At 40.1% G+C, this 27,054-nt stretch overlaps 2 protein-coding genes across 4 annotated transcripts in view; both read left to right on the top strand.

Annotated features, from left to right (window-relative positions):
• Positions 1-18,528, top strand: part of RFT1 (RFT1 glycolipid translocator homolog) — a 42,593-nt gene extending 24,065 nt beyond the window's left edge. Inside the window, exons 1-14 of one of the 3 annotated variants that reach the window (XR_014571726.1) lie at positions 715-1,994; positions 2,107-2,192; positions 2,491-2,607; positions 4,372-4,561; positions 5,133-5,234; positions 6,204-6,338; positions 7,227-7,305; positions 7,564-7,614; positions 9,836-9,966; positions 11,130-11,274; positions 13,012-13,117; positions 14,406-14,471; positions 14,563-14,655; positions 15,608-15,746. Coding sequence is in view for 2 of the 3 variants with exons in the window: in XM_083796362.1 (XP_083652488.1) it covers positions 1,791-1,994; positions 2,107-2,192; positions 2,491-2,607; positions 4,372-4,561; positions 5,133-5,234; positions 6,204-6,338; positions 7,227-7,305; positions 7,564-7,614; positions 9,836-9,966; positions 11,130-11,274; positions 13,012-13,117; positions 14,406-14,655; positions 15,608-15,772 (1,761 nt within the window). In the remaining variant the exon portion in view is untranslated. Of the gene's footprint in view, positions 1-714; positions 1,995-2,106; positions 2,193-2,490; positions 2,608-4,371; positions 4,562-5,132; positions 5,235-6,203; positions 6,339-7,226; positions 7,306-7,563; positions 7,615-9,835; positions 9,967-11,129; positions 11,275-13,011; positions 13,118-14,405; positions 14,656-15,607 lie in introns of those variants that run through there. The other 2 variants (XM_083796362.1, XM_083796363.1) reach the window with 2 other exon arrangements.
• A 135-nt stretch (positions 18,529-18,663) lies between these two features.
• Positions 18,664-27,054, top strand: part of LOC310880496 (uncharacterized protein) — a 215,969-nt gene continuing 207,578 nt past the window's right edge. The window contains exons 1-4 of the mRNA XM_083796368.1: positions 18,664-19,352; positions 19,861-20,059; positions 21,255-21,379; positions 24,601-24,710. The gene's annotated coding sequence lies outside the window, so the exon portion shown is untranslated. The remainder of the gene's footprint in view (positions 19,353-19,860; positions 20,060-21,254; positions 21,380-24,600; positions 24,711-27,054) is intronic.

The following is a 27,054-nucleotide window of genomic DNA, read 5'->3' as shown; positions in this document are numbered from 1 at the left end:
CGTGAAGTTTTCTTCAAACTGCATACAAATTCAGTAACAGTCTTACCATTCATTACCATAAGTTTTACCATTCTCAAATTGTTCATAAAAAAAAAAAAAATGTTCTGACAAACCACGTACTTTGGGGACTGACCGGGCTGTCTAGCTGCTGGCTGCCTCATCTGTGGCTGCTTGCCATCTAGTGGTTTAGATGCATTAATGCCAAAACGGTGTAAGTGGCAAAGCCACTTCCTATTAAAACCAGTTAAAGCTGCAGGGTTTTTTTTCCTAGCTCCCTGTGCTTTGCAGCTGTTTGTTTCAACTTTGAGGTGATAAACCAAACTGTCCAACAAGACATCATTAATTGTCACTCACTGTTGCCCATGACAGATGCCCAAAAAGGTTGGACTCTTGCCGCCAGTTAGCACGCTGATTTCTTCTGTTTTATTACTTGAAGATCCCTACTTTTGTCAGAACAGCCATATGCAGAGAACAATGTGAATCCTTACCACAGTGTTGGTAGATGCTGCATACTTTATGCTCAACTGCACTTTTGTTTCCCTCTGCAGCGTATATAGTAACTTGTGAAGGATTTTAATATGACAATTCAAAGCCTACAGTTCACCACCACTATTGGCATCAGCACAAGCTGTAAAATACTCTTTTGATTTCCACTGTCACCATTGCTTCTACTAAGAAAGGCCCAGAGCCTGAGTTAACATGACATCAGGTTCTTCTCCCTGTGAGAAGTGTAAAGCTGACTGAAGGAAAGGGCAGTGGAGGAGCCTGAACACTCCCATAACGCAAAACCTGAGATCGTCTTCCTGTCTCTGCCATTGGTCTGATTACTTGAACCAACACAGACCAGTGTCTTCTCTTTGTCTCCATTGCCCTGTCTTTACAATAATCTCTTTTGTTAGGTGCTTTGATGTATAAAACACAAGTTAGCTGTTACCAATATTAGTACCACACTTAAGCATTCACAGGATATATTCCTCTGCTGCGTACATCCACCTCTGTACATCACTTCCAGATTGTTTAAAGAATGCTATCAGCAAAGATGATAGGGTCTGAAAAATGTTGCTCTGGACACCTAAAGTGGTGGATAACATCTCAGAGGAGGAAGAAGGATGGCTGATGGGGAGACTGCTGCTCTGTATGATCTTGAATTTCATTTGGTTTTCCAGTTTCTCTTAAGATCCCAATTTAAACTGTTGCTGTTTGTATTCTGTCATAAAGTTGAAATCAAGTAGGCCTTGGACACTTTTTTCCCACCTGGGAGCGCTTTCTAACAGCTGTTGTTAGAATTAAAAAGTTTGGGTTCGACTGTAGAATTGCTAAGAAAAACATTACTGCTCTGAGCTGAGAGCCACGCTCTGGTGGGACGTGTTCTGTAACACTGACAGCTGTACTCTTTTTACATATCGGTGCTGAAATAGTAATCTGAAATAGTCTGGGACATGTGTTCTGATTTATGCTGAGAAAGGTCTTAACTGTCTTTAAGATTTTAAGTCAGTGTATTATTAAATTCAAGTAGGTTCCACTTAGATTGTATTTTTGCTATTTGAAGCTTTTTTTTTTTTTAAACGGAATTAAGTGAGGTGTTTTTTTTCCTCCACTTTTACCTCAGCTTTCATCTTCTCCTTACATCTGCACAACTAGTGGGCTTACTCTGTTCAGAAAGGGCCTGATCAAACCCGCATGGAGTTTTTTCAGAAATCACTGCAAAACCCCATCTGTCAGAAAACGCTATTAACCAGGCATCTCTTCTCAGCTCTCGGTGTCTGTCACCTTAGATATTTTTCGGCGGAATGCCAGCCTGCGAGGCTGGCGGGCACCTGGGCAGGTCGGGGCGGAGGGGAGGGAAGGGAAAGGAGGCCGCGGCCCCGGCCCGCCCCGCTCCTCCTGACGGGATCGCGGCGCGACGGCGCCATTTCCTGGCGGCGGCGCCCATGGCCTCGCAGGACGTGCTCAGCCAGACCACCCGGCTGGCCTCCTCCAGCGCCCTGCTGCAGGTGCGCGGCGGCACCGGGCTCCTCCTCTTCCTCTTCCTCCTCCTCCTCAGAGGTGCCTGGCGGGAGCCGCCCGAGCCCCAGCCAGCCCGCAGGTGTTTCCTTTCCTTGCCAGGTGCTGTTCCGGGCGGTCACGTTTGGGCTGAACGCCTTCACCCTGCGCCACCTCTCTCGGGAGCTCCTCGGCGTCGTCAACGTGAGGTGAGCGGGCGTGAGGTGAGCCCGGGCCGCGCTCCGGCCTCCCTCCCAGGAGCGTCGGGGTTCCCAGCACGATTGGGTTCTTTTTTCATTTATTATCGGGTTCTTAAAGTGCTTGGGGGTGTTGCGGGGCCTCGGGGTTTGTAGGCTGTGGGGTATGCCGCTGAAACGCTTTGTGTAACTGGGGTTTTTGTTTTCCAGAAAGTCTTGTGTTTTAAAAAAAAAAAAAAAGTAATTGTACTGTGTGCTTTCAGAAACGGTATGTAATAAAATAATTTTCTTTTTTCTTCCTTATCTTTAGGCTAACTCTACTTTATTCAACAGTTCTCTTCCTAGCCAGGGAGGCGTTCCGCAGAGCTTGCTTGAGTGGGAGTACGAAGCGAAACTGGACCAAAACAATTAATCTGTTGTGGCTGACGTAAGATCTCTTTAAAGTCTTTTTTCTTTAGAACTTATTTCTGGTTATTGCCTAAGAACATACAAAATGAAAGGCTATTTGTATTTACTGAGGTACCTATTTCACCCTTGAGTGTTTAGTAATCCCAGTCACGTTTCGGGACAGCCGCAGGAAGCGGGTCAATCTACTGCTTTAGTATTTATGAACTTGGTCTCGGAGCACATAGGAAAGTGTGTCACCAAAGGTGGTATCAGGAGCTGTTTATTCCGTTATCCAGCCTGGAGTTTCACCTGTGTTGTAGCTGGTAAAGGACAGCTCTGTTACCCAGATATTTAGTCTTTTTTCTTTCTCTGCCTACTTAGTCTTACTCTTTTGTTACCTGATATGTGTTTATGAAGCTGCTTAAGATTTTTTTTCCCCTCAAACTAAATTTTTGTCTTGAACCCTAATACAATTTAATGAGGATGGAAACATAAATGTTTGTGTTAGGAGAGATGTGAAAGGTTGGAAAAAAGCAACGGGAAGTAAGTACGTCCACTTCTTTTAACTGCAGTGCCGTTTTATATCAGAAAGTAGAATGCTTAAAGTCCATGTGAAGCTGCAGCCAGAGTGCATAATCACCCATTGGAGATAAAGGGATTTTATGGCTAGCTTTTCCCTTCTGGCTCCTGGACGCACCGTTCTCCTGTGTCCCTTGTCAGATCCAGCAGCTGTGCAGTGACGGGTGGATTGGGAAGTCAATTTTGTCTGTGATATGTTGGAAAACTACCTCTGCAAGACAAAATAGTGATCTTCCATTGGGTTAGATCTGACCCAGGAGCTGGGGGCTTGTGTGTTGTCATCTGGATCCAGGTGTAAGAGAGGGATAGTCTGTTCCAGAGAGAGCTTTAAACATGATAATTTAAATTTATTAAATCTCTTCTTTGTAACTTCTTTTAATCAATTTTCTTCTGTTTGACTGCCTTTCAAATGGACATTGAATGATACAGTTATAAATGACCATGTGCGTTTTTTTTCTCTTAGAGAAGCATAGCTTAAAATGAAGATCGTTTCTTGAATGATCTGAAATGCATCCTAGGAGTTTGTTGTCAAATACCTTAGGAATCTGATAATGGGAGGGTCAGATAAGTCCTGCTGCAATGGTATAAAATTTTCTGTGCTCTGCAATAGGCTGTGAGTTCTTGAAGCATTGTCAGCAGAGGGTAATACTCCTGTGCCTAGCTTTGCTTTTTAGCTGCAGTTGCTAATCAACGTGGCTTTGTTGAGCTACAGTAGATCACTGAGGTGCAGGCGTGCATTTCCTTCATCTGCCTCTGCTGTTGCTCTCTGGAGAACCAGTGGTCTCTGGAAGACAGACTAGCAGTTGGAGCAGTAGCATCTGTGTCTATTACAGCAAGATACACCAAAGCTTGTCTGCAAACCTCTGGTAATCACAGAAGACAATAAAATTACACTGTTAAGAGATTTACAGTATTCTGCAGGGTGATGCGGGATCAGACTTACTGAGTCCTACAGAATAAGAAATGCAAATAGGTGGCCTTATGTTAGGTTCTTGAGTAGACAAAGAGTAGGTCAGGAAAATGTTTTGTGTCTGGTGGAAGAATGCATTAAGTTTTCACTCCAAAAAAGAAAAAGATATTCATGGTGTAGTTAGAATAGAAATGAATTCACCAGGGCGTTCTTTTTTAAATTATGGTAATGCTTAAAATTTTAATTGATTTTTCATGTGTTCTTTCTTCTGCTTAATTAAGATTTGTATTGACTGTTTTTATGTTAACTTTTTAGAGTCCCTCTCGGTGTTTTTTGGTCTGTTTTCTTGGGCTTAGTCTGGCTACACTTACTTGAAGTACCTGATCCTTCTGTGGTTCCTCATTATCAGGCTGGTGTAGTGGCATTTGGCCTTTCTGCAATTATTGAGCTTCTGGGAGAACCATTCTGGGTTTTAGCTCAAGCTCATTTGTTTGTAAGACTTAAGGTTAGTAAAGAAGCTAAGTATAAAGGGGTGTGTGTGTGTGTGAGAGAGAGAAAATGATTTTTATTGAAAAGATGATGCAAAGAATGTAAAGAAAAGATTCCTGAACCAGATCTTCCTACGTTCAATAACATTAAAAAGCTATGAACTGTTTAATACTGTATGACTTAATTGTAACGTAGTTTGTTCCTATTAAATAAATCAGTTTATTTACAAATTATCACTTAACTGATCTTGAAATGTATAGTCATGATTTTAACAAGCCATAAATGGCTTCCACAGCTTTGCATTTCAAATGATTGTTGGCATGAACTTGTGATTTTCTCACACAAAACTTTCCCCCTTATGTTCTGTGCAAAGGACTGGGGAAGTGTAATGGAGGAATCAAACTGTAAGATTAGAGAAATCAGAGAAGTTACAATCTAAGGTGGCCAACTCAGCAGAAAAAATGTGATAGCCTTACTGACTTTCAAAGTCTTATATTTGTACATAAATTGTATGTGAAACTTAAGCATTTTATGCTTCTGTAGGTGGTTAACTTGGCTAAACATTCTCTCTTTTCTCTTTCTTAAAGGTAATTGCTGAAAGCCTTTCGGTAGTGTCAAAATGTGTTTTGACGGTTATTTTAGTAATCCTTTATCCTCAGTGGGGCCTTTACATTTTTTCCTTGGCTCAGGTAAGTTTCCTGTGGTCTTTCTCTATGAATTCTTAATTCCTCAAAAATAATTATTTGCTGTTAGCTTTGATGTTTAGCCTGGTACATAACTGGGGAGGTGAGACCAACTGCTCCTGTGAGGTTTAAGATTTAAATACGTAGTATTTTGCTGATACTTACCGACTTGACATTTTGACTGCAATCAGTTTAATGGAGGTATAAGAAAGCACCCTGTTCTGTCTATAAAGGCATGTTTTGCAAATAAGGTTATTGCTTTAAATAAGCTTTATGTTGACTTTTTTCTAAATCAGTTATGCATTGTAATGCTAGAAGACTGCTCACCACTGGGCAGTATTAAGGTTCAACTTCAGATTCTGTTGTGTAGAAGAATATAATCCTATGTAACGTTATCACCACCAACCTTATAATATCACCTTATCAGAAAGTGCTAATCATGTGTAACACGTACTTGGGTTACAAGTTTGTCTTTGCTACAATGAAGAATGGATATATTAGCACCTGAAAAATGTTGTGGCCTGTGCAGTCAGTTCACCTAGATAGGAAAATGTAGCCGCTGCAGACATGGCTGTTATCTTTCAGTTTTTGCAGTGACCTGGGTAGATAGCTTATAACTGATCAAAGTGAGAGATGTAGCTGGTAGTCAGTTGTCAACTTTTTTTGACTTTAAAATTGGACTTAACATGATCTTTCTAAAAATGCTGAATAGAACGTTACAAAAGCTGGCAAAGGACTATTGATGTTGCCCTATTTTTTTCTTTAATCAAAATCAACAGCATTCTTGGTGAGGCTTAAATCAATGTCTTGAGCTAGTTTAAAATTTGATGGGAGTAAAAGCTACTTACTATGTTCTGTTCTTGCTGAATTTGTAATTCCAGCATGTTTTTCCACATGCAATTCTAGCATGTAATTCTGCATTTGTAAGTTAATTTTGTTTTACTGGTTTTCTTCTTTCCTTATCTATCTTTTCAGCTTTTATATACCAGTGTTCTGGTAATGTGCTATGTAATTTATTTTGGAATGTTTTTGGGATCTCCTGAAGCAACAAAGAAGTCATTTCCAGTTGCTAGAGTGAAAGCTCTATTACCTAAATTGGTGGAAGATGAGGTAGGTTGCACAGTTGTTTTTTTTTTTTTTAAGCCTTTGTTGAGAGAGCCTTGAAAATTATTTTGAGATAGTAGAGGTAAATGAACGATTCTGAGGGTAGCTCTGCGCTTTAGAATATATGGCTAGGAGACAACATTTACATTAAATTCTGTTTACGGTTTGCATGAGTATAACAGAAAAACATTATGAAACTTGACCCCTTTGTATTTTTAGGGGCTTGTTTGTCTTTATCTTTCAGTAGCTTTGCATGAACCATTAATTGGAGATGGAACGTTTACAGTGTTAAGGGGAATGACCTAGTATCAGGTAGGAGGCAGAAGAGAAACCAGAACTTCGGCTTTTCCGGAAAATAAGCATGGTAGTATACAGCAACCTACAGATACTCATATCTCTGTCTTCTCAAAAGGAAGTGGGACAAAGAAATAATAAAAAAAAAAAAAAAAACAGCAAGGAAGACATTCTGAAAAAGATTTACATGTTGAGAAGATAAAGGTTGTTCTTCCTTGTGGGACTTGTAAATTATTTACTACTTTTCAAACTGTCCCTACATCTACTATGAGAGTGAGAGTTGGCATGCTATCAACTTTTTTCCCCCTCTCCTCTGTTTTTTTCTGCTAGTTTTCTGTAGAAAGATTATTCAGGTCCTTTTGTCTGTCTGCAACATGAGTCATTTTCAGCAAAGGAAAAATTCTTACTCAGCCAGACCAGAGTGTGACATTTGCGCTTGAGTTTAGTGATATTTTAGATATTAGTCGCTATGACATTGTGAGTTTTCCTCATCAATACAGAGTAGTTAGAGCTAGCGTAATGGACGAACTTTCTATTTTGTATTTCTGCTCTGTAGTTTCAATCATGGTTATTACATTTCAGTATTTGTTTTCTTAACAGACTTTCCTTAACTGGAAGGAAGCACGGTTGACGTGGAGCTTCTTCAAACAATCCTTCTTGAAGCAGATTTTGACAGAGGGTGAGGTGTGATGTATAGGCATGTTGGGGAAGGGTGAGCGAATACTATTTACGAAATGGAGGTGGAGCTTGAGAAAGCTGGGTGGTGATGTTCAGAGGGTGGCAGCAGCAGATGTTACCTACTCACATTAAGTTTAGAGGGTTTTCACAACACCTGAACTAGGTCCTGTCCCATTTGACCTTGTCTCTTGAATACTTCATGTTGGACGTACCTGAACATGTATTAGGAATTCTTATGTTCTTTATTTTGAACTTCCAGGTGAACGATATGTGATGACATTTTTGAATGTGTTAAATTTTGGAGATCAGGGTAAGTGTGATGATATTGTGGAACGGTGACAGTGTTGTAGTTGGTACTATTCACCTGATTCTAAAAATAATTTACAGTACTTAAAAATAACTTGAAAGTCTCAGATTTCAAAGCCTTTCTAACTTTGAGACATCTTTCAGAGAATGATTGAAAAAAGGAGATAGAATCAAAGAATGGTTTGGATTGAAGGGGACCTTAAAGATCATCTAATTCCAACCCTCTGCCATGGCAGGGACACCTCGCTCTAGACCACGTTGCTCAGAAAACTTAATTTGTACGGGATTTTAATTGTTTTCCTTTGGATCATAAACTTACAACTGCATATATGGCGCCATTTATTTTCTTTTTTTAAAATTTGAGTAGATACAGAATCACAGGATCATTAGGGTTGTAAAAGACCTCCAAGATCATCCAAATATACCGGTACCACCACTATCACCCACTGAACCATGTCCCTAAGCACCATGTCCAACCTTTCCGTGAACACCCCCAGGGACGGTGACTTCACCGCCTCCCCGGGCAACCCGTTCCAATGCGTAACTGCTCTTTCTGAGAAGAAATGTCTCTTAATTTCCATCCTAAACCTCCCGTAGCACAACTTGAGGCCATTCCCTCTAGTCCTGTCACTAGTTACCTGTGAGAAGAGGCCGACCCCCAGCTCCCCACACCTTCCTTTCAGGCAGTTGTAGAGAGCAATAAGGTCTGCCCTGAGCCTCCTCTTCTCCAGACTAAACACTCCCAGTGCCCTCAGCCGCTCCCCATAGGATTTGTGTCCCAGGCCCTTCACCAGCTTCGTAGCCCTTCTCTGGACACGCTCCAGGGCCTCGATGTCCTTCTTGTAGTGAGGGGCCCAAAGCTGAACACAGCACTCGAGGTGCGGCCTCACCAGAGCAGAGCAGAGGGGGACGATCACCTCCCTGGTGTGCTGGCTGCACTATTCCTGACACAAGCCAGGATGCCATTGGCCTTCTTGGCCCCCTGGGCACACTGCTGGCTCATGTCCAGGTGAGCATCAACCAGCACCCCCAGATCCTTTTCCTCTGCACAGCTTTCCAGCCACTCTGCCCCCAGCCTGTAGCACTGCATGGGGTTGTTGTGGCCAAAGTGCAGGACCTGATACTTGGTTTTAACTTCATCATATAGTTTAGTATCTGATACATTACAGTTGTCTTTCTCTTCATTTTTCGTAATTGTTTTTTTTCTGTTTTGTCTTCCTCTTGAATCTGTCAGACATTACAGCTGAAGCATCGTTGTTTGTAGCATTACTTCTCAAAACTGAGTTGTGTTCCATAAAACAACTCAGCGTCATTACAGAATAATGTATGGCAGTAGCAGTTCAGATGCCTGCATTAGCAGCACCTCGGGTCTTACAGTTTGGGAAGGAAAATAGGCTATAATTGTTGGCCTGATGTTAGAAGTTTCTTGGCAAGTTTGAATTGCTTTTAGTTGCTGGCACAAGTATGTTCCCCCATAAGTACTGGCTGTATATGCTTGCCACCAGTAAGTGCAGCCACTCTAATCCTTCTCGGAGGAACAAATGAGCTGCCTCTTACTCAAAGGGTCTTTAAAAGAGCAATGAGAGCAAAAGCACTTGCGTGTTCAAAATGTTAGGAAACATTGATTCCGAGTCCTGTGAAATCAGTCAGAATTTTATTTCAGTGTGAGTCTGTAAAGCATTTATCCATATGCCTGAATTGGTGTGCTCTCAGTCACTGTGTTACAGTAACACACACAGATGTCTGAGTGGGTTTGGAGCAGTGCTCAGTGTCTTGGTGAGGATGGAAGTGGTAGTAAAATGTTACGTAGGGTTTCTTGTCCACCTCAATGAAAACAGAAAGAAAGAAAAAACATGAAAAATGGATATCTCTCTCTTCCTTTGTATCAGTAAAATCCTTATCTTTCCGTCCCCAGTCAGTGAATAGGTTTTCTTTCATCAGAATCTTTGAACTTCCTCTACAGTACGAATTTGGAATGTGTCTGGTGCTGTTACCAAATTCTTGTTCTAGCTTTGCCATCTGTCTGTGGGCAAGACGTCTAATTTGGAGCTGTGCTTGCTGTGACTGTCAGAAGATGTTGGGGAATGCAGCTGTAATGTTGCATTAAGTTCCACTTGTGTTCTCTTTGTTCAGTGAAAACATTAAATTGGAATGTGTATCACTGTTAAAGACTTGGAATTGAAATGTCTTAAATTACAGGATGCTGTTAACTTTTGTTTTTAAAGGTGTATATGATATTGTGAATAATCTTGGTTCGCTGGTGGCCAGGTTCATTTTTTTGCCTATTGAAGAGAGTTTTTATGTCTTTTTTGCTAAAGTATTGGAAAGAGGGAAGAATGTAAAGGATCAGAAGCAGGTATGTTTTTTTTTTTGGTTTAACCGAATGTCGGATGCTTGCTTTTTGGTGCAGGAGTGTGAATGGCAGAAGTGTGTGTTTAAACTGAGTATGAAGACTGTTAAGTGAAAAACATGTAAAGTGAAAAACTATAAAGTCTTTGAGTATAAAGACTGTTGAAATTGAAAGTTAGTTGAAGTGGAGAATATGTCAAGGGAGGCTGTACCAAAAAGAAAAGAGAGTAGGTAAAAAGCCAGTGAAATACAAGTTAAGATATGCAGTGGCATAGTACTGCACTGTATTATAGCTGGAGTTAACATCATCTGCTCTGAACAATGAGGTGTAAACACTTGTGTACTGTGTATTTCTAGAGGTACTTAGGCAATTATTGTAGATTAAATCATGAAAGCATGCTTTGACTGACTTGTGAATGTATTTTGCTCATAAATATTAAGGAGTAGTGCTTCCAAAGAGCGCAATTCTATGAAGAGAATTGTATTTTACTTGTGCTTCGGGATCGTTTGTGGAGTAACGATGAATGTTGAACAAGAGGTTTCTGTATGCTCTAGATAAGAAATTCTCAATCAGGTGTGAGGGTCACACAGTTAAACAATTCCTGTGCCTCAGATCATGGGGAGGCTAAACAAAGGTGTACCTATATGTGTGCTTGATATTTTATAGGTAGTGTGCTGCATGTATGTATATAGCGTAACTGGTAAAAACGTTTGACTTCTCTCTGTCATCAGCTGCATCTTAGGTGGTGGCAGAACTGACAAGTTGCTTATTCTGGTGTGACAGATCTCTAGTCCCATGCAGCAATAAAAATCTGACCCTTCTGCTGGTTCAGATTGCAGCCTTGGGCAAACACCCTTCTTTTGTTTGCCTGAGCTTAGTTCTTACTGTATAAGGAAACAGCAGTTGCACCTGTTTAGCAGGCATGTTGATGGCTTATATTTGTTTAGAGCTTTGAATGCATAAAACACAGAACAGAATAATAAGTATCTGAGCACTGTTGGAAGTTAGGACCATGTGTACGGATAAATCAATACCAAATGATAGTTTTGACACCTTTTTACAGTGTGCAGGTGTGCTGTTTTTTTTTCCATGGAATAGTTTTGCTTTGTCAAAATAACTGTTATACTGATTCTGATCCATGTAAATGTCTGCCTTTTTTTTTTTTTCAGGATGACATTGCTATGGCTGCGAATGTATTAGAACTGCTGTTGAAACTTGTGCTTCTGATTGGCCTTACCATCACTGTTTTTGGATATGCCTTTTCTCAGCTGGCTCTGGATATTTATGGAGGCTCAATGCTCAGTTCTGGAACAGGTAAAGAGGGTAGAGCTGGCAACCAAGCCATTCTGTATAAACAAACTGCAGCTCAGCTATTATGAATTCTTGGGTAAATCAGCTGATCTTTTTGAGAAAAGTCATCTCAGATTAAAAGAAGCTTAAAATACTGAGTCGTATTGCTCATTTTGAACTGAATAGCACTGGTATATTGTGACCTGGCCTTATTTTGGCTAAACTGTTTGATTTCTTTGTCCTGTTGTAGATGCTTAAATTCAGAATATTCTGACTGTAGAATTCTAGCTTGTGAAGTTGTTTTTGAAGCAACTGTTACGGAAGCTGGAATGTTGCTGAACAGTAGTATTAACCAGATGTGGAGACTTACTGGGAAGGAAGAATAAAGAAATTGTCTTTTCATGTCTTACGCACTAGTGCATTTACGTGTAGTCATGTGGTATCGCATAATGATGATTGTGTTGCTGTGAAGTGCCTTCCATTTCACTCCGAACTGTCTGTTGTTTCTGACTTTCTTAGTAGTCCTGATGTTGGTAAAGTTGAAGCTGATCACTGCTGTGTTGCTCTCATGAATAATTAGTGGAGCATCCCTTGTAAGATTGCTTTGTGTGAATTGCACAGGATAAAATTAAATCAGGATACACAATTACTTACATAATGAATAAAGCTTGCAGAAAAAAACTGTTAGGTGTGGGCTTTGCCTATGTATATAAGCAGTGCTTCAGAATTATAGCTTTGTAATAATAATTTGCTTTCATGATCTGTTAGTTGCTCTTTACAGATTTTTTTCTGTGAAACTCCCATTGAAATCAATGTCTTAGCTTGTCCAAATCCAGAACTAGATCCCTTAGTAGTAGCATCTTTACATATATACTCACCTTAAGTTGAAATGTGCTGAGGAGCTCTAAGAAAAGTATCATCAGGTTTGGATGCAAATCTGGTCTCTCAGAAGCTGTTGGACCGTCTTACTTGTGGATATATTCTTTTGGATTTTTTTCTGAGTGCTCCCTAGTCTAATGCTTTTATGTATGCCTGAAAAGAATGTCCTCAGCTCTACCCCGCGCGTCTGCAGTGTGTTTACTGCTCCCTGGGCAGTGACTGAAATGGGAGGACATGTGATAGGAACTACATTGCTGCTGTTGAGCTAGCTCTCAAGAAGGAATATTAAGGGATGCACAAGAACCTGTTAAAAACCATGGGAATATTTTTCCCAGTGTTAAAACTAGTCTCAAAAGGACAAGAAAATTATTTCCAAGACCGAATGGAGAATTTTCAAGTCATATATAAATTACCTCTGACTTGTAAAATTGGAATATCTTTTATCTAGCACAGTTTTGAATATGTTAAACAGCCTTCTAGTTTTTTTATGCTGTTGTATTCAAAACGTATATATTTTATTGCCTTGAGAACCTCACATTATTGAATTCATTTTCACCAATTTCTGTACAAAGGAAGGCTTGGGTTATAATGTTAATTTTAATTTGGTGGGGAATCCCATTTAATAAAATACCACTTTGGTAATGGAGATCTTTTCTGTTACCATAACTGCTACTTCCTTGCGTTCTGGATTTGTTTTTATTTTGCCTTGTTTGTTCTGTTCATGTTCTTGTAAAGATATCTAAACCAGAAGCTTCAAATGAATTTAAGTTCCCATTATCATCAGCGATAACATCACAACCTTTTCTCTTATCAGCAAGTGTAAAAACAACATATCTTTGTAAAAAGAAATAATCTGTCATTTAAATGGTTTTTTTTTTTAAGGTCCAAATCTTCTCCGGTGTTACTCTTTATATGTCCTGTTTCTTGCTATCAATGGAGTAACAGAATGTTTTACATTTGCTTTGATGTGCAAAGAAGAGGTAGACAGGTAAGTAGTAGAGTCCCCAGAACGTTCTTTAATTAATCTGTGTATGGTATGTTTAGAGGACAGTTGTTCTGCTTGGGTATGTGCTTGGAAACATATCCCACCCCACCCCCAAGAGCCAATTTCTTTTTTGCAGCCATTAAGAACTCTGTTCTTGTCTTGTACCAGGTGCAACAGATGGGCAAGGACACGCATGCTAGTTTTGTTTTTTACATGTTTGTTAATGAATGTTGTCTTAATATCAGCTTATCATGACCGGATAAAGAGCTTGGTGCATTTGAAACCAGCATAAAAACGCCTTGCCCCACAGAAACCCAAACTCCTTCTTTAGGTGCTGGTATGCAGAATTAGACACAGAAGCTTTAGCAAATGTTTAAATGTTGGGGTAAAAAGGTCGGAAATCAAGAAATGAGAAGGTTCAATTAGCTTTTGGTAGATGACTAACTGGGAAAGTAATTTAAATGTGAAGTCTTATTTATTATACATATGCATTTAGAGTTTCAGCTTTTAAGGCAGACTATCATTTAAAATTCATTAGGAACTTGCAACTGTTAAAATTTTTCATGTACAGTTACTATATATCAAGTACACTTCTGAATGGATCTAATTTGTGCATCTGAATTCAGGTTAATCTACTTTAAACAGAAAGTTGGACTAGATGACTTCCTGAGATCCCTTCCAGCCTGCATTATTTCTTGGTTCTGTGTTCATCCTGGCATATTGGTGTTGCAGCCTGGTGGCCTCCCCTCTGCTCCCATCAGGCTTTTTTCGCTTCTGTAGCAGCTGTCCATTAAAAGACCATACCAAATCAATTAAGTATTTTTTAAAAAGTCATTTAATTAACGAGGTCTGCTTTCCACAAAGAAATATCCTTTTAGACTAGCAAGGGCTGCTGTCGTAACCTAGAACTTCGCTTCAAAGGCACTGTTTGGAGCAGGAACTGTGTCATGTTGCTGAATATTCTTTTTCTTTAATACCTAATATAAAATAGCAAAAAATCCTCAGGTTTTCATGTTACTAATTATTTTTACTGAATTTGACTTTCTGAAATGAGTATGCAGCTGAATAGTAAAATAGAGTTTATGTAACATCATGTAGTTCTTGGTTTAGTTTCCTTGGTGTATTTTCTATTCTTTCAGTCATTTTTTATCTTTTTTTCTCAAGTTTTTCTTCTGTTTCAAGGTGAGAGAATTTGTTCCTTATTGTACTAAATTGTGGGACTTTTATTTTTCAAAGATACATTTAGTAAATACTGTAACTGTATACATTGTTCAAATTTTCTTTTTCCTAGGTACAATTTTGTTATGCTGGCCTTGTCCTTCACGTTCCTGTGCATCTCCTACTTCTTGACCCACTGGTATGGCAGTGTAGGCTTTATCCTTGCAAACTGCTTTAATATGGGTATTCGAATTGCTCACAGTACCCACTATATCTATGATTACTTCAAGGAAAGCACTTACAGACCTTTGACAGGCTTGCTTCCCTCACCAGTGTTGATACTCGTTTATGTCATAAGTGGAGTAATTACTGTTTTTTCAGAGGTGAGTGTCTTTCTCAGACCTTTCTTTCACTGTGAAAGCGAATATCAGATGACTTTTGTTTCCACAAGCAGAGAAATATCATTAGCAAAAAAGGCTTATAACCATAGGCTAGGAGACTTCCGTTACAGGCTTGCAAGGCTGCTTATATCTATTAAAAGATAAAACAAATACATGTGGTTATATTGAACTTCGTGTGTGTATCTGATGCACCTCCAGGTGGCAGAGGACTATCTGTCTGACAAGTAAAATAAAATTTAAAGTATTTCTGTTATCTGTATGTAAATCCATGTCCTTGGTTCTTAGTAACTGAAATAGTGATAGCACAAAAACTGTAGTCAAAAATTCTGTACTAAAAAACAAGCAAAAATTGCTAAAAGCAATATTCAGTATTGCATATATTCAGATTACAGCATGGTAACTGCACAGACTAGTTATTACAGAGATGGTAGCATTTCAATATTCAAAAATTTGACAAATGGAAAATCCTTTATGCCTTAGAAGGGAGAGCTTTGTTGGCGTGGGAGGTTTCCAATGTTTTTGGTGTTTTTTGTTTGTTTTTTGTTTTGAAAAATAGCCTAATACGTTACTGTGAAATGTCAGACTTGTGTGGATAGCATCCACCCAAATATCCATGCAGAGTTTTCCTGGTAAATTAACTTGCTTCTGTGTGGTAAATAACTTCAGCATTTATCAAGTACATACTGAATGCTCATTTTCTGCAATTTGACAGTTGTTTGTTGTTGTGTTTTTAAGAAAGCAAATGTTGTGACTACTGAAGCAATTTGTAGGATGAGTACATGTAGCAAATCTTTCTTGCATCTACTTGCCATGCCTACCTTGATGATGGTGTTAGCGTGGTCAAGAGAGGTGTTGGACCTTATTGTTTATTGCAACAGTTCATCTATCTTGTACTGACTAGTTTTCCTGCAATTGCTTGTTTCCTTTGTTTTAGGTATTCTTCTGCTGCGATAAGGGTTGGATGGCAAGGCTGATTCACATCAGCACTGGGGCTGTGTGCTTTGCAGCAACCATCATTACTATGTTCTGCACAGAGACCAAGCTGGTTCACTTTGTCAGAAGCCAGTTCCTCTCCCGGTATATGAAGAAAGGAACATGAAACACTCATGTGCAAAACAAGTCTCTTACGCTGGCAGTGAAGGGCTGTGTCTTTTGCATTGATCTGTGTGGAAAAAGGTTTCCACATGAGTTTGTTGGAAGCGTTGATACTGGCATAGCAGTGTAGATGGTTGCCATTTGAATATTATTTCTTCTTCTAAACTGGTCAGTACAGTGAAAGAGCTGAGTAATTTCTTCTTCATGCATCGTTTGTTTCAAGCTTTTCTTCAAAGAGCCTCTTTGGTGATGAAGGTCTATGATATACCCTTCTGACATAACATAGTTGCTAGACGTTATGTAGGGAGCTTCCATTCTTACCAATAGGAAGTACATATATGAAGGTATTTTATGACTTACATTTAATTAAGATGTAATTAAGAATGACCTTAGTGAGCACGGTGGGCTGTTTAACTCATTAGAAAAGAAATGGTCTGACATAAATACAAAACAAAACACTGGAGCAAGGACCAGTAGCAACTATTACCAAATACCAATAACCGGCTGTTACCAAAATAGAATGTAATGTGGTGCAGAGAAATCTGAGTTATCAGTGTCCTGAAGTGTAAAGCATTAAACAGAAAGTTCCAACGCTTGCAGATAAGTTAATAGAATACACAGCATGTGTCCATGCTAGCTATGTAAGATTACTTCCTTCAGCGTCATTCATTTAATGATGGTATTAATTAACTTGTCAAAAATACTCTGAAGCTTTAACTCAAAAAAAAAAAAATATATATATATGTTTTTGAGCACTGGTTAAACAGGTCTGGAGTGCAACCATGCTGAAGTTCCAGAAGGTTGAGTTAAACACAATTTCTTTCACTCCATTGTTTTTTGTTTTTATTTGAGATTTTCAATACAAGTGCGAACAAATATGTCTTAATAAAAAAGACTTTTGCTTTTCTCCGAAACTGAATGTTAAATAAGATGCCTTTCAAGGATTTGTGCATATGTTTTTGTTTTTGGATAGAAAGTGCTGTTTTTCTTCCAAAGAGATTTTTTATCTTGTTCCTTTACATGTTCAGTCTTAGCTTTTATATTCATTTTTTTACTTAAATTATGGAAAACTGGGATGCTTAGAAACTTTAAAATGATGTATTAGGTTGCTGATTTGTGTTTGCCAAAGGTTTATTTGGTTGCTGGTCTAAGACTTGAATTGTCAGTTTCAGAATGTACAAGAATCGCGTCTATAACGATCAGTGTTCCTTTGCGGTGTCTGAACGGACCAGAAATGTCAAGTGCGCTCCGATGTGCAGTCTGAAGATTTTAGTTTAATTACATAGCAACTCTGCAGATCCTGAGACAGCTTTAAAAATACTTCACTGTAATGGCATTGTGGCGTTCATACTGGTAGTCGTAGCTCTAGTGTCAGTGTCTTCAGGTTGGTGCTGTTAGAGACACTTTGTAAACTCCTGTAATTTTCACACAGAGGGTATCACCAGAGATACTTTATATGAGATTTAGTGATAGAAAAATTATCTCAGAGAAATCAAAATACAACAGTAGAAGGAAAAGAAAAGTGCGCTACTCAGAGCATGGTGGTGTTTCCATTGCCTCGACGGAAGGTAGTAGATAGAGATTTGCTGGTTCTTCTGAAGTTGTTATGAAATTTAAATAAACTTGACAGCAGTTTGTCCTGTTAACGTGAATTTGGTATTTGTTTGCCTTTAAATTTGTTCTCTTTTGAGTTGTCTTGCAGCTTTTTTTATTTTTCTATCGCATACGGAGTTTATGAAGTGCAGCTCCATACATTGCAGGGGCTTGGGTCTTTTACCCCTTAATTTGTAATTAAAAAAAAAAAGTTGCACTTGCAGACTCTTCTTAGGGTCTGTCTTTTTCTGCACGACTCTGGGACCTTATTGTGGGAATACCTCAAATCTGTATGGTGAATTATAACTGCTTCCTAGAATGAGAAATTTTGTGTAGCCCTGCACATGACGTGCTTTGGAGATGGAAGGAGTTTTAAAGCAAAATGAGCTTGAAGTCTTGCTGTGTTGCCTAGTCTTATGATCCCAACTGTACAGTGATAGTACTTCTGCTACTAGTATTGTCATAAATAGGGTGATGTGGGGTCTCACTGCTCAAACAGTATGCTGACTAGTCTCATAAATCTTGTTTCCCATAGATGCTGTATATGAACTAAAGAGAATTTATATTTTTTTTAATTATTTTGATTTTATATTGATATGGCTTATTGGTATCTCTTCTCAACAAGTGAAAATGGAATTTCATATATCAAGAAGACATCTAAGGTGGCTTAGTCATTGTTCGTTTGCAAATTAAGGATACATTCCTATTTAAGCTTGATCTTTAGCAATTAAGTGGGTGTTTTTTTATTGTATTTTATGTGGCAGGAAACCTAAGGAGTGACAGGACTTACAGACCTACAAAGCTGTCTCCTGGTTTATTTATCTTTGTGATCCTTAATGTGAAAGCTGTTAATTGCTTTATAAAGAAGCAAATGTTAAACCTGGGGACAACCTTGGGATTGAACTTGACTAGATTTTGCAGTTGTTTATGCTTCCTTCTGTCAGAGGCACAGTAGGATGTTTGTAAATTTAGTGAAGCTGTTTTGCAGAGTTTCTCTGAAATTCTTTGGTTTAAGCAAGAGGAGGATTAAACTGTTTTTCTTCGGAGAGAAAATTGATTTCATGCTTCATGTGACGTGGTTCTTTAGTACTTGAATGATTGACACTCAGACGACTGTAATATACGATGGCTATATAATTGGATAACAAATAAAGTTTATTTCCCTTATGTTTTGTCTTTCTCTTGCTGTTGCAGGCTTACTGGAGTACTATTTGTATCTTGGTACGGTTGAAGCTTAAATTTGGCTGTTTTCCTAGGATCTCTTATGTATAAACACGTTTATCGACCTAGAAACTTGTACACTGTCCCCTAACAAACTCATTGAGGAAACTTACTGAAGTATTTCTGTGATAATCACCATGGTCCCCTCCCTCCTTCTGCCTCCTTGCTTGTGCCAGAACGTATGTTTGTATGGATTGGAATGACTGGGCTTTGCTTGCTGGCTTGTTTGCTTTTAAACAGGGTGGTGTTGTGGCAGATGCTGTTTAAATGGCCAGGAGTAAACCTGGTATTTAGTGAAGTTAGTTAGCCAAATTATGCATTTGGCAATATTAGCAAGTGTTTATTTTTTTCTTTTCTAGCATCAGAAGTATTTTACCTATAGAGGAGTAGGGGTGTGTGTGCATTTTCTGGGAGGAAAAGAAATTAGGAGTTAACACTTTACCTTGATGGGTGGGTAACCTGCTCCAGTAGGCATGGAAGGTAGGAGGCGTAGGCTTGGATGTTGATGATGGTTCAGCACCCATGAGAGGTGTTGGATTGTTAGCTCATATGAAGGGCTGCCTGAGTGTGGGTACCTTGACCTCAGCCTAATTTGCTGGCTTCTGGATAGTGCTTAAATCTGAACTTTCAAGTGCTTTTTGTGAATTTCATGTCTCTTGCTGTTTGGTCATAGTTCTATGGCTTCATTGCCTTTATATAAAGAGAATACTGCAGAGAAAGGATCAGAGTGATTTTGAACCACAACATTGCATAAGTACATCTGCTGAGAGGTAGGGATTTTGGTCGGCATAAAATGCCCAACTCATTTGCATTCTGATAGTGTTGTGTCAGTGCAGTTTATTTTCATTATAAGCTTAAAATAAAGTTTGAGGCTCTCCATGTCTGATGTACAGCTGGGCCATGGAAGCTAAGTGCAAGACACGCTCAAAAGCATAACAGCTGGGGGATCTGAACAAAACAGTGGTCAGAAGTGCTTATCTCGTGCATTTTGGACACAAAAAGATGCTTGTGCTCTTTTATTTATGGATCTGAACTGTGGTTAATACACTACCTTGCTGTGATCTAAGAGAAGGAACCACCAGTTTTCTGTTGGGATGTTTGTAACTTTGTGCTGCTGTAGTGAGCTTCATTCATGGAGTTGGATGTGTGCTCTCATCTGCAGCTAAGGCAGAATGTCATAATTGTAGGGAATAGGTAGACAAATTTTTGTGACTTCCTGTTTAGTCGCCGTAAGCAAATCTAATACAGCTCTGTTCTGTGTGTTCATTTGCTGGGTAGGTTTCTTGGTTCACAGATGTCTGTCTTCAGCATGACTTAATTCCAGAGAGCTTTATGCCATCTCCCTAAACTGAGAAAGTGGAAAGGAAAGTGACCGGGAAGACAGACGTGCTACATCTGTGACCCATTTGAGAAGACAGGAATAATTAAAGCTGTGTCATGGAAAAAAAAACCCATAGATAGCAGTCCTTAAATAGAGGTAAGGAACTTGAATTCTTTGAATCTGCTAGTGAACAAGAATTGAATTTTTTTTCTTCATGATACGGTTTGGAGAGAGACCTTGAAAAATAGAAGAACATATCAGAGCCTGGGGGAAGACTTCACGGTTTTGCCTGTAACTTCCTGTGAATGCAGGAGTATTGCAGACTCTTGCTCCCTCGTGGCTCCTCCTTGGGAAAGGGAGGAGTGTGAAAGAGCAAGCGTATCAGTGTTGTTAGCTCTGCTTGTGTCTTGGGGACTGACTGAGGCCTACAAGTGAGCAAGAGCCTTGGGACCACTTGTTAATACCCTCAATTTGTTATTGTTTGGAATTCGTGGATTCCTTAGATTGTTCCATTTGGATGTTGGGAAGTTGCTCGTAACCAACTTGTGTATGTAGATCTCTTCTCTTTCTCTGAAAAAATCAACCTAGCCAGTCTCAATGTAAAATTCTGATGGGTCATCAAGTTCTGCACTGGGATAGAATGAGGAATGTTTTGGGCAGAAGCTGACGGTCATGTTACAGCCTGCTAGGAAGCCCTGACGACGGAGCGAGGAGGGAGCAAGTTACGGTTGCACAGGAAAATTTAATTGTGGCCTCGCTTCAGTTGGGATGCTTGGCAGTGTCAATCGTGCCTTCCTAAGGAAGGGCTTTTTTGGTGTAACTTTAACAAGTACCAAAAAAGTGTACTTAGATGCCTTCTCTTGCTAGTATAAGGATTTTCAGCAGTCTGGAGGGCAGGGGGAAATGCTGTGGTATGAGGAGAGGAAGAAGGAATGTGTCTGGGTATGGTACGTGTGCAAGGAGCATAGTGTCTCTGTCAAAGGAGAGCTCTTCAGCCTCTGGGTTACTTCCATCTCTCTGCAGGTATTTGTCACCGCAGGTGAAAGCTCTGAGAGTGCGCTGCACAAGTGCTTCTCTAGGCAACTAGTAGAACATGCTTGGAAGAAGCAAACTATGCCCATGAAATAGTTTGTACTTGGCTACAGACTACTCATCTTTCTGCTTTGCTGGTCAAGTATGGTTTTATTAATTTATGCATTGAAAATAGAGGCAGTGGTGTGTGATAATGCTGTTTGGCACACACGTGTGCACACTAACAGTCTTCCCATCTGAGCTGACTGTATATTAACAGCGAAGTGTGGACTTCTCTAATTACTTCAGAATGGTATTTATATATATTTTTCTCCTTCAGATGTCTTTGTCACAGAGTAGTTCAACGTGCTTTGGTCTGGGAACTTTGCTGAAGCACAGGCTAGGACTGGGGAGGTGCTGGTGTTCCCCTGAGGGCTGTGTGGGACTTCCCCTGCTCCACAGCAGGTAGGTGGTGTGACCCGTGACCTGGGGCTTGCTTTGCACAGCTGTGTGACCCTGGCCCCGTTTTCTAAGGAGAGGTTGAGAGTTGTGGGAAAAAGTCTGTAGTGAAGCTGTGCAGGATAAGAAAGTTAGGAGTGCAGATAGGGAGGATGCCTGAAGGTCCATTCCAGGGAGTTGCAAAGATCCTGCGGAGATTCTGTGCCTAACTGGCTGTTAGCAGAAGCACCCTGAAGTTTTCCTGGGATGTGTGAATGCACTGGCTGGACAGCGGGGCTCAAAGGGCCATGGTGAGCAGGGCTGCATCTGGCTATTGGCTGCACGCCACTGGTGTTCCCCAGGGCTCGATGTCAGGGCTGGGTCTGTTCCGTGTTATCAAGGGGGAGGAGTGGAATGCATCCTCAGCACATTTGATGGTGATACTAAACTGCTGTCAAATCCTGGAGAGACAAGAGGTGTTGAAGAGGGATCTAGATGCATTGGACAATGATCAACAGCGTGAAATTCAGCAAGGGTAAATGCATGTGGGTTCTGCACGTGGGATGGAGTAATGCTTGGCACAGGTACAGGCTGGGAGACAAGCGGCTGGAGAGCAGCTCAGTAGGAAGGGACCTGGGGCTGCTGGTGACAACAGGCTTACTGAGCCAGCGGTGTGCCCTGACAGCAAAGAGGGCAAACAATATTTTGGGGTGTATTAAACTTAGCAAGGTCAGCTGGTCAAAAGAGGTGATTGTCCCACTATGTTTAGTGCTGCTGCAGCCTCACCTTGCGTATTGCATGCAGTTCTGGGCTCCAGGGATGTAAATGTGCATGAAAACATCCAGAAGAGGCAATAAAACTGGTAGAAGGGCTGGAGGGCATGTCCTGTGAGGAGAGGCTGAGGATGCCTGGCTTGTCTGGTTTGGGGAAAAGGAGGCCGGGGGCGACCTCATGGCTCTCTGCAGCTCCCTGAGGATGGGAAATGCAGAGGCAGGCGCCGGTCTCTTCCCCCCAGTAACGGATGTCAGGACGCATGGGAGCGGCACAAAGCTGCAGCAGGGGAGGCTCAGGCTGGTCATTAGGAAAAATTTCTTTAAGGTGAGGGTGGTCGAACACTGGGACAGGCTTCCTGGAGAGGTGCTGGATGCCCCATGGCTGTCAGTGCTCAAGAGGCATTTGGATAATGCCCTCAGTAATGTGCTTTCACTTTGGGTTAGCCCTGAAGTGCTCACACACATGGACTTGATGATCCGTGTAGGTCCCTTCCAACTGAACTGTTCTGTTCTACTAGGCTCGGTAGCTGAGGTTCCACTGGTTTTGTGCATCTAAGCCAATAAATGTTTTATCCCTTTATGTTGACTGTATCCTGCTGGTGGAGTCTATTTGCAACTGTCAAAAGTTGTCTGAATGGAATAACTCAGAGGGAGGATTGCAAATTGATGGAGACTGTAGGTAAACTAGGTCTTCTAGAGTGAAGGTCAGAGTCTGAGTGCAGAAAAGCAGAATAACAAAAGTTGAAAACAAATGCCCAGCAGACTGTTGTGGTAACCGGGTATTTGGCATACATAGAATACTACTGGGGCTGACTGCCCACCAGGTGGGGAGAAGAGGGAGTGACTTCCTCCCATCCAGAGGAAAGTTTAGGGGTGTAGGTCACCTGAAAGATATTCCTATGGGGGAGCAGGAAGCTTTCATGGCTGAAGATGCATTGAGCGAGGCTGGAAGAGCATCTGCACTCTGTCAGGGGAGCGTTGTATCTAAGGCTATGTTAAGGCTGCTTCAGGATGGGCCTTGTGGAGAGCTGCAACTATTTTGACTAGTCTATTACAACTAAGAAAAGGAAAAATAGTCTGTATGTGGAAGGCAAAGGTGGACTTGAAACCAGGGCTTGAATTATTGGAGATGGAATCAGAGTGCTGAGCTGGAAGAGCTGGAGAAGAAAGGTAGTGCAGAGTGGGGTGCCTCCACTGCAAAGAGCCTGTGCTTAGCATCTGCAGTGCATCCAGGTGGTGTGTGATGAATGGAGAAAAGGCTGGACAATGAGAACTCAAGCTGAGAGTCAGACTGACGGTTGAAAGAAGCTTAAGTAGCTTCAGGGTGGGTGGTGGTAAGTAGTGCTGTGGATTGGATCATTCAGCTTGCTAGAGGAGTTACTTAGTGTTTGAGAAGAGTGTTGCAGGTAGAACAAGGTGTGGTTGAAATCGGTGCAGGATTTAGATGGGAAAACCTCGACTGTTGGGACTGAGGTGGAGATAGCTGGTATGATCCTGACTGCTTTGTGGAGATCCTCTGCGTTACCTGGAGAATGCCCCTTTCCTCTCCCCAGGCTTCTTTGTGTCATGCCTTAAAAACAATTCTCTTGTACTAACCCTGCTGTGGGGCAGTCCTGATGCAAAGCAATGGGAGAAATCATGGGTTGTGGCCAGCAGCTCAAAAGCTCTGACACTCCATAAGCTGTCACACCATGTGGATGGGAATGTACATCTTTAATGGGGATCATAGGACACGGAGCATATGGCAATAAAGGGTTAAGTTTGGTGCAGACCACACTGTCCCCAACAAGATACACAGGACATACAGCAAGGGCATGCTTGGCACAGGGGATCCTAGGTTTAATGAATTAGGAAACAGTGGTAGAGAAGTAGGTTTTTGCAAAGCTAATGCATGAATTGCAAATAGAAGCGTGTTCACTGTCTAAACAGAAGAAGAAATTTAAGTCTGGACTCCTTCTTGAATGAATGAAGGAAGGAGATTAGCAAATACTGGTTACAGTTCCATCTACTTTAGACACAGGGTGAATGGGCAGGATTTACACAATTTGGGTCAATCAAGAAACGGAGATGAAAGAAAAGGAGCCTCCCTTCTGTTTGAGGAGGTAGAACTTCAGCCAATAAAGTAATAAAACTCAAATCACTGTTTTCATAGATTTAGAGTTGGTTTGACAAGCTGTTGCGAAGTCATGACTGATACAGGTAAAGAGAGATGTGCTCAGCAAGTGGTAGAACAATAACATATCACCCTCGGGAATATGCAGCTCAGCCTCCAAGTTTTATAGATGACTAAATGTTTGTGAAAAGTCACAGCCTAGCTTTAATTGTGGAATGACCTGGTTGTATAGTGGATCTGGAAGCAGAAACAAAACAGAATAGACAAAAAAAAAAAAAGACCGATCTTGGATGATGTGATTTAATTGGTTTCAGTTAAAGCTTGGAAGAGTAAATCAAAAACTAACTTAATGTTTGTTGTAGGTTCTTACCATTTATTTTACGGAACGACACTACCAGCATTAATGGTTTAAAGAGAAACAGCTCAACCTAGTGATGATGTGGACTTCAGTATTGTCCCTTCAAGAAAGTGTGTAAGTATAGAGGTACTCCAGGAGGGTGAATAGAACAGAAGGGAAAAGGTTTGAAATGGAGGAACACTAAGTACTGTTCTTGAGTAAGGAGTTGAACACTCAGTAAGGAGTTTAACATGGATACGAAGGAAAAATGACTAATGAAATAGTGCCATCAAACTGGGATAGAGGTAATGCTCAAGGAAGATGGGATAGGTAAGTATAAGAGGAGGTTAATATGTGTCTGGTAACAAAAGCTTGCTTAATCTGCCTCCCTTCATTTGTGTATCTGCATCATATTTTTCAAATGTTAACCACAATTTCAGTTGATGAAGATGGTTAATGTTGATAAAGCTAATGGAAAATGAATACTTTTTCTCAGATTTAAGGCAAAAATTGTAGAGATGTCCATAGGCTAGTAACAGTAGCCAACATCTTGGAAAGAATTTTTTTTTTTGTGCAGAAGCAGAGTTCAGAGCACAGACATCTGCACTGAGACTACTCAAGAATCATCATGTCATCTTGGCATAATTATTGCTCTTTGCTTGCTGTATGAGCATACTGCTATAGATTTAATGATTATTTAATTGGACTAGACAAGAGGTATAAGCAGATCACAACAATGTTATGCAAGAGAAATAATCTAGTTTACTCACAAGAATATTAGCAAAAAAAAAAAACACCCCAAATTATGGTTAGAAGTTTGCTGAGTACAATTAATGCTTTACAAAGGTAGGAAGTCTGCTCAATGATTAACTTCATCAGATTAAAAAATAATACAGATAATAATACTCTATTTTTCTTCAATGGTTAACAATATTTCTCTGCCATTAGAACTGACAAGCAACAGTGACAGCATATGAATTTACAATTAAAGAATATCAGTCATGGAATATTAGCTGAAGACCTCTCTTAACTACAAACAAACTTTATGAAGAAAAAGTTAATAAGCTTTACGCTCCTAAAAAGAAAATAAGTATAATCGTAAGTTATAGCTGTTTGTAACAAATTTGAGCAAGTCAGTACATCCAATTATTTTTAACATGTGGTACTGCAACTAATAAGGAATGTTTTGGTGCTGAGTCTATCATCTATAAATAACTTGGCCATTGACACTTGGAAACAATTATTCTTGTTAAAACTTTAATCAATTTCTGTGCCATTTGCTGCCATCACAAACTTCTGGTGTTTGTATAGGTTATGACAATGTGCAATGACTGCCAGATAGATTTCACTCAGATGAACATGAACATATATGCCAAACAAATATGCATGTGTCAGAACATCACAAACCAAAAGAAATATTTCTGTAGCTAGAGAAAGATTGTTGGTAAAACCCCGTTTTTATTGATGTACACATAAATATTAATAGACTTCAGTAAGTTACATTTCTGCCAAGTAGCTTCTGAAAACCATTTATTACAGAAGATCAGGGATAGCTTGCAAATTTGCTTCTGAAATAATTTGTAAAACTGTATGGTATATTTTTGTTGTTCTCTGTGGTGAGGCATTCAGGATCTTTTTGGCTAAGACTTTTACGAAGTCAGGATTAGACAAAGGGACTATGATAACCGTTAGCCAATGTGCTCTGCTTCTCATGCTGGGCCACGGCAGATTGGTTGTATGTAAAAATGGGCTGTTCTTTTGATATGTGCAAGGAGCGACTTGACTTTTCTTTCTATTCAGACAATCACTTGAGAAATTACATAAGGTTTTATATAGAGTGCCTTTGCTAAACAGTAGTGGTTTTAGCAAATTGAAACTGATTTTTAAGTAATGCTACAGGTTTCTTAATTTCTGTGTGAGATCATTCATTGCATCATTTTTTTTCTTACCTCCCCAGAACATCCCGAAGGTAGTATAAACTGTTTGATACATAGACTGCTAACCTTTGCCAACAATATTGTTGTAGTGGGGAGAAAAAAGTTTAAAACTGCTGCGTATTACGTCTCCTCATCCTCACTCTGCTGTCTCTTGGTGGCATCTGTGTTTTCCTTCAAGTCCTTTTGCTGTATGGGCTGTGGGACCCCCCAACAAGTCATCCTTCTTGTACTCTGAACTATGTCAAGTTTACGTGCCTGCTCTAGTTTATTCTTGAGCAGAGTCATGGTTCCTTTCAACCCAAGTCATTCTAATTATTATTTGATCGAAGTCCATGTATAGCAGTTTAGAACAGGATTTAGATCCATTGCACTCCACTACCTAATTTCAGACTTAAATGTGTGTGTCTGCTCACAGCAAAGAAACAACAAACACTAGTTGTTTTAAAAATATCTCCCTGTTATAGACATAAACTTCAGTTTATGAGTATTACAAAATCGGTGCCAAAGTGGATTCTGAGAAAGACAGGATCAAAGCCAGTAGG

The sequence above is a fragment of the Anser anser genome (assembly GCF_964211835.1).
Source record: "Anser anser genome assembly, chromosome: 12".
In the NCBI taxonomy this organism is placed as follows: domain Eukaryota; kingdom Metazoa; phylum Chordata; class Aves; order Anseriformes; family Anatidae; genus Anser; species Anser anser.
Note: the sequence above shows the minus strand (reverse complement) of the source record. Positions and strands in the feature narration are given on the sequence as shown.